Source organism: Galeopterus variegatus, unplaced genomic scaffold, assembly GCF_000696425.1.
Source record: "Galeopterus variegatus unplaced genomic scaffold, G_variegatus-3.0.2 Scaffold13, whole genome shotgun sequence".
Lineage (NCBI taxonomy): Eukaryota > Metazoa > Chordata > Mammalia > Dermoptera > Cynocephalidae > Galeopterus > Galeopterus variegatus.
The window spans coordinates 1497243-1504964 of NW_007726124.1; the positions used below are offsets into that span (position 1 = coordinate 1497243).

At 42.9% G+C, this 7722-nt stretch overlaps 1 protein-coding gene across 1 annotated transcript in view; it reads left to right on the forward strand.

The window, feature by feature from the left end:
- The window catches only part of TRAM2 (translocation associated membrane protein 2), a 69616-nt gene that overhangs the window by 34999 nt on the left and 26895 nt on the right, over positions 1-7722 (forward strand). Inside the window, exon 2 of the mRNA XM_008594068.1 lies at positions 3047-3110. Within this exon, the coding sequence (XP_008592290.1) occupies positions 3047-3110 (64 nt within the window). The remainder of the gene's footprint in view (positions 1-3046; positions 3111-7722) is intronic.

Genomic DNA, 7722 nt, shown 5'->3' on the forward strand with positions numbered 1-7722 from the left:
ATCAAGGCAGTTTTTCAGGTGAGAAAACCAGAATCTCTAGGCGTTGCTGAAAGCCACACAGAAAGGTACTGTCAGAACTCTGTCCCCTATGTTTCAGGCGCTGGTCATCCAAAATGGAAATTTTTCAGACGGCTAGAGTGAAAAGCGTCTTTGTTTCAGTCGTATCTGCCTTTTATTAGTGATGGAAGAGCTACAAACCCGCATACATCGTGTCCCCGCCACGTGCATTGTGCATGCAGGTGACCAGAGACTTGGGGGCACTCATGAACCAGAATCTCGGGGTGCAAGCCTCCAGGAAAAGGAAGGCTAAAAGACTCTTATTTTTTTTTAAAAAAAAACCCTTCCCCAACAGTTGGGTGTAACTTTCCAGTGTTTTCCTGTCTGACTGAAATTTTCCTATTCACTGCCTCAGCAGAAAGATGCAAAATCAATTTGGGGAGAGACTGAGTAGAGACCATTCGGCTCCCTGAGAATAGGCTCAGCTGGGGAAAGAGGGAAGTTTTAAGGGCCTCATTTCCCACCCTCAGCAGGACACCTCATTTGGCTTTCACCTGTTCTTCTAAGGAAACGAAAATGAGTGTTCTTGCTGTCCGTCGTGGAACATGTGCTACTCTGTGTTTCGGTCCCTTAAGCGGGAGTGGTGGTCTTCATGGGACAGCAGCAGTTTGGGGCAGAGCTGCTTCTGTGCCTGCTGGCTGGTCTGCCTTACACTGCCCCTTCCAAGTGTCTGCCAAGAAAACTGAAGGATTTAATACCTAAAGGGAAGCGACAAGACTGCTTTCATGGCAGTTCTCTTTTATCTTTGGTGCCCAGTTATCAGTGCAGAGAGGGGCTTGTTAATTGTTTCTGTCCCTGGTCTGAGGTTGGGAGAGGTTTATGGGGTAAGATTTGGCATGCCAAAGGACCTTTTAAGGCACAGAGAGGGGTTTTTATGCTGGAGAAGTAGGGTTGCTCTTTTTGGCTAGTGCTTTTCTTTTTTTTAATTAATGGATGTGTTGAATCCAGGAACTGATCACTCCTTCCTCAGATGACTGTGAAAAAGCTTATGGCCAAATTTCTGGCTATCTGTAGCCACTCAGTAGGACTTCCTGGAGTGCAGTTTTGTGGGTCAGTCAGCCCTATTTCTTGCTCCTGTTTGCCTTCGATATGTTTTTGTGTGTGTGTGTGTGTGTGTTTTATTCTCTCCCCTTTTACGTTATTCTGTTTTATGTGCCATATTGTGTGTATCCTAAATTTGTTCTTGGAGTAAGTTTTTTAAAAATCAACTTGAATGTTGCCTTTTCTACTTGTGTAGTTGTGAGGTCTCAGGAGGCCACTTTACCTTTCCATGCCCCAAGTTTAGCTTCATCTATAAAACGAGGAAACCAATACCCCCTTGCCGAGATATGGTAAAGTGGGAGCAAGCCTAGCTGCTTACAAAGAAAGATGTACATTTTAGAATGGTTTCTGCTGTCGCTACCAGAGGGTAGGGATGAAAAAATACTGGAATCTAGTATTTTTGCCTTAATCAGGGTCCTAGATACCTGGGAGGGTATAGGAGAAGAAGGATACAAAATGGGAAGTTTTATGGTGGGGATTAGGGAAGAGCTGTACATTTGGATAGGGCTTTGTGTTTTCCAGAGCTCCTTCTCATGCCTAATCTCATTTGGGTTTTTCCCTGTGAGCTTGATAGAACATGTCTAGGGCAACAGCACAAGTACAAGAGAAGGCTGGTTGTGCATCGTGACGTACAGACTGAGTGACACCCTTTGACAGAGTAACAGGTCTTGTTGACCGGTAGAGTTTTGCTCTTTAAAGGAGAGGGTTGTCTCTGCAGAGTAGGCCAAGGACAGTAGCTTCTCACTGGTGTGTCAGGAGTCCACATGACTCGGGGGGGTGTCTGTAAAGCATCACTCACTCACGTGCATGCCAGTTTTGCCACGGCCCAATGTCTTTGCCCCCTCTGCACTCCCCCCAACGCATACATCCTTCAAACCTCTGTGCTTGGAGGAGAACCGTAACCCTTTGGGGTGAGGTGTGTGCAGAGGCGGCCTCCTCACCTGGCCTTGGTGCATATCTCACAGCAGTGTGGATGGAAGCTTCAGCTGCCCATCAGAAACATCTGGGGAGCTTTAAACAGCACTAACATCTGGGCCAGTACCACCCCACCTGTAGTACCTAGACCAGTTGCAGTACTAGAAATATCGCTGATTTTATGGGCAAGGAACCTGAGGCTTGGGTGTCAGAATGCTTGTTCATGGTTACATGGCTAGCAAATGGCAGAGCCAGCATGTGAACCCAGGCAGTCGAGTCTTGAGTCCAGGCTTCAAATACCCACATTTCATATCTCCCTCGCTGGCTAAACTGTCACAGTATATTGATTTGGCCATTAATAACCAGGTGACAACCAGTTTTTTTTCCGCAGCACAACTAAGATTTTAAAGGCAGCTTTTGAAATAAACTGACAGTGTGGGGTGTTGTGTCTTGCCCCATGCCCAACAGTAGGGTAGATGAGATGTGAAATTAGCAGCTGGAATTCTCTGTTTCTGAAGCTCAGGTTTAGACTTTCAGGGCTGCTGGCCAATGTGCAGGCAACTGAAGTGCTGGGGAAACCCCAGCTATATCCTAAGCTTCTTGAAGCCTGTGACCTCATCTTCTATTAGTTTCCGTCTTCCACAATGCTGGGCATGCAGAACTAACTTGATAAATTCTTCAATGAATGAATCAGTGAATGAATGAGTGGCAGACAGATTTGTACCCTTCTCTCAAGCTCTCAGCCTGCCAAGCTCAGCTTGTATCATTCCATCTGCAGTGAGTATAAGTCTAGATACCATCTGGGACCCAGGGTGGTTTTGTTTGTTTTTAGTGCAGGTATTGGGAGGGATGTTGTTAAAGAAAAATGGAACAAAACTGTTGCTAACTCTGCATTAGGTAAAACTGTTCATCTGATAGGTCTGTGGGTTTGAGATGTAAAAAGGGTGGGCCCTGGGGGCTGGTAGCAGGCTCCACTTACTTCTTTTTATGAGGCCAAGAAGTTAAACTGGAACTTTTTCCCTTTGTTTTACAGGTCACAGCCAAGACTGCCTTCCTATTTATTTTACCTCAATATAACGTTAGTGTGCCTACAGCAGGTAAGGAAAGCACTGGTCTTGATCTTCCCTTGACCCTGATAACCCTGGAGGACTTGTAAAACTTTCCTTTCCCTGCACATGTGATCTTTTTAGATATTTAAACTCAACATCCAGCATCCTTCTACTGTTGCAATGGCAGTAAGCAGCGTTAACAGCTAGGTGCTTCCCTGTTCTTCAGCTGTGGTAATCGGAGCAGAACCACTGCACCATGGGGTGCTACGTGTCTTTGACTCCTTTCCCTAAAGCATCGAAAGTTGACTTCTGCTGGAGTCAGGGCATGAGGCATCATGACCATTGATCCATTCTCAAGAGCATGGCTTTCTTTTTAAAATTTTCAATGAAGAGAGCAGGCAGGATATTGCATCTTGATGGGTCATGGAAATGTGGTGGGAAGACATAGTGCTGCATTCTGGCTGGGTTGGGGCTCAGGAGTAAACCCCCAGCCCAGACATGTCTTGACCGTCATTAAGGTGCACTGTTTGGAGCTGCTGCATTATAAACTGGCCAATAGTCACGGAGTATCCGAGCCCTTACAGGGAGTCCAGATAGCATCATGGCAGGTACTGCATGGTCCTCACAAGCACTTCCCAGTCCAGTTGAGTGGCTACAGGCCAGGGAACAGCAAGGCCAGGCAGGTAAATGGCTGAGGTGGACTGGGTTAGGGGCAGAGCTCATCTAAGGGAGTAGCCACTGCTCACTTCCAGCCAGTTGTCACATAGAGTGGAAACCCAGTGTGGCTAAGAGCTTCCATTTTTTTTCCCCAAGACAACTGGAAGAAATCTCTTTTTAGGTAGAAATACCTTGATTTTTAAATGTTGGCAACCAGCTTCTTTTTTGTTTTTTGTTTTTTTGTTTTTTTAAAATGTTGGCAACTAATTTAGAAAATTTGCAAACACTGTGCAGGCCAACATTGTGTGAGCCAATCCAAACACATCTTCAGACCAAGTCCAGCTCTTGGGCCACAGATCTGCAGCCTTGGGGCTCTCAGGTCCACCACCAGGAACCAGGCATCACCCCTTTCTCAGTTGCAGAGTGCTGGGTGTGCCAACATTGTGTGAGCCAATCCAAACACATCTTCAGACCAAGTCCAGCTCTTGGGCCACAGGTCTGCAGCCTTGGGGCTCTCAGGTCCACCACCAGGAACCAGGCATCACCCCTTTCTCAGTTGCAGAGTGCTGGGTGTTTGTTGAACACAGGGGACTTTTATTTGCTGAATCTAGTTCTCTCCTCTAGAGAAGTGAATTGTCTTGACTTTAAGGTGGGATTCCTTTCTTTGGCTCCATCTCCTAGTTGCTGAAGGACTTTGGGGGCAAATCCCTGAAACTGTGACCCATGGAAAATGTAGCCTCAAATCTTTTTTGGGCCCACCTGTCCCCTGCAGTCTTTGCCGAGGCTCTAGGGGAAGCTGTGCTTCTGGTATAGTCAACTCAGTTGCTTCATCTGAGAGTCAAGCTGAGGGACAATGGCAAGAGAGAAGGAAAACTCCAGGCCATGCAAGAAGGTCCAGACTGGTGAGTGTCTGTCTGCCTTCGGTGGGCCAGGAAGCATCATGGCCAGCCCCCAGATCCAGGAAGCAGGACGAATGCCTGCTCATCCCAATGTGCTTTCCAGTGCTGGTGGGCCGATGCCATGTGGTCCACAGTCAAATGCAGGCTGTGTGCTTCTGTGTCTTGAAAATCCTGATTACTGAGACTCCTGTAGACCCAGCTGTTCTTACTATTTACTGATTTAAATTTTTTAAAGTTTTTTTTTAACCTCTTTTTTTTTTTTTCTTTCTGACCGGTAAGGGAGTCGTAACCCTCGGCATGGTGTCGTCTGCACCACGCTCAGCCAGTGAGCACACCCCCCATCCCTATTTAGGATACGAACCCGTGGCCTCCACACTACCAGTGCTGCACTCTCCCGAGAGAGCCACGGGGCCGGCCCTTTTTTAGTTTTTTTTTTTTTAAATTGTGAAATATACACGACAAGATTTACCATCTTAATCATTTTTAAGTGTACAGTTCAGTGGCATTAAGTACATTCACACTGTTGCACTCCTATCTCCACCTTCCATCTCTGGAACTCTCTTCATCTTGCAAAACTGAAACTCTGTACCCATAAACAACCCTCCATTCACCTCTCCCTCCAGCCCCTGGCAACCACCATTGTGTTCTGTGTCTCTATGAATTTGACTACTTCAGGTACCCCATGTAAGTGGAATTGTGTAGTATTTGTATTTTTTAACTGGTTAAAATTTATTTTTAGATAAACGTTTTTCAAAATATATTTACATGAGTGATACCTAATCTAATCCTTAGTTTTTTCCGTATTTTATATATTTTCTCTAAGAAGATAAAAATCATCATGACCCCACCACCCAGCAAAAACTGTAGGTAAAACGTTTTGGAGTATTGATTCACAACACAGTTCTTTCGTTTTTAGAATATGATGAACATTTCTCCATGTTGTTAATTAGTCCACTCAACAAGACATTTCCCACCCAGCAAAAACTGTAGGTAAAACGTTTTGGAGTATTGATTCACAACACAGTTCTTTCGCTTTTAGAATATGATGAACATTTCTCCATGTTGTTAATTAGTCCACTCAACAAGACATTTCGGAAAGCTGCATAGAATTTCTTAATAGGAATTACCATAAATTATCTAATCAGTCCTACAATATTGGATATTTAAGTTTTCAGTTTATACTGTAAACAGTACTACAGTGAACATTCTTGTGGCTACATTTTTGCATTAATTTATGATTATTAGGATAAATTTCCCTTACTGGGAATTTCTGGGTTAAGTGGTACGTACATTTTACAGGTTTTATATATATATTGCCCAAATACGCTCTGTCATCTAACACTTATGACTCATAAATCTTAAGTCTTTTTAGTTTTTTTATAAATATAAAATGCACAGGCTTTTACTTTTTTTAAATGTCAAAATGCCAATTTTTTAATTGATAAAGCAGTAGCCAGTTATCAAATATTGTGCTGGTGTTTTCCTCATATTTCTCGCTGAAGACAGCTTATACGGGATGCCAAATCATAGCGCAATGCTGATTTATTAATTTACTGTGAGAAAATACTACCCTGGGGGCTACAACAGTTAATGTGCATGTGACTGGGGCATCCTTTTATTATAGGAAAGGTCTATTTGTAAAATGGGGTCATGATCAAGGGTTGAACTTTTTCAGAGAAATGAGCAGACGAGTGACATCCTCAAGCATCTTGTCTCACAGCCAGGATGAGAGGCATAGATTGTGCTCCATGGCCAGACTCAGAGCCTCTGGGCAGAAAGAGCTTCCCACAGTGTTTTGGGAGTGTGCCACCATTGATCATATCATGTTTTCATTTGCTTAATTAATTAATCAATTGGACAAACTACGCAAATATTTGTGTGCCTATTGTGGGGCAGGCCCTGGGTATAAAGTAATTTACAAAACTCATTTGATCTCTGACTTTATGAAGCTTACCATTTATTAGGGAGGGATAGATAATAAACAAGTAAACAATAAATGATTCTGCTTGTGCTAGGGCGGAGGAGGAAATATGCAATGTTATGTGATAAGGAAAAGTGAAAGGGTGATGACCTGAATATGTTTCTGAGAAGCTGACTTTTGAATTGAGTGTGGGGAGAGGGTTGTGTTGAGGGCATAGAGAGGGGTCTGGGCAGAAGAAAGAACATCCCAGGCGTAGGGATCGGCACGTGCAGAGACCTTCATGTGAGAAACAGGCACCTTGAGGTGTTCGAGTAACTGAATGTAGCCAGTGTGACTGGAGCCAGCTAGGTTTGGCATTTTTCCGGGGTGGGACTATTGAATTCTGCTTCTGGAATTCTCCTCCAGGCTCAAAACAGGCCTGGGTAAAGGTAAAGTTACGTTAAAAACCATGCTGTATTGAAGGGGTTTCAGGTACTTTAGAAAGAGAGGATAAAGTGTTGTTAAATAGCCTAGATTACAACATATTTATAAATCAATTTTGGAAAAACTGACTTAATGATATTGAGTCATTCTATCAATGAACATAGAACATCTCTCCATTTATTTAGTTCTTTTATTTTTTCATCAAAATTTTATCATTTATCTCAAAAAGATCTTGTACATATTTTGTAACATTAGTACCTAAGTATTTCATTCTTGGGAATTTTAATATACATGGTATTGTGTTTTTAATTGCAAATTCCACTTATTTATGTAGGAAAGTAATTGGCTGTTGTACATTAACCCTGTATCCCATAACCATGCTATAACTGCTTATAAGTTCTAGCAGTTTCTTTGAGGATAAGTATGGATCTTCTAATCAGATGATTATGTCATATGCAAAGACAGTTTTCTTTTCTTCTTTCCCAATCAGTACACATTTCGTTAATTTTATTGTCTTATTGAATTAGCTAGAACTTTCAGTTCCTTGTTGAAAAGAATTGGTGAGAGGGAACATCTTTACTTATTTCTTATCTTAGGGTTGTTTTTTAGTATCATCTAATTTTTTTATCATCTACTTTCTTTCTCTCTCTCTCATATTCTATACCCACCCTTCTTTTATGGGTTTTCTTTCATTTGTTGTTCATATCAGGGTTGTGCACTAGTGACCTCTTTTTCCAATCTTTACTGCTTGGCTGCTTCT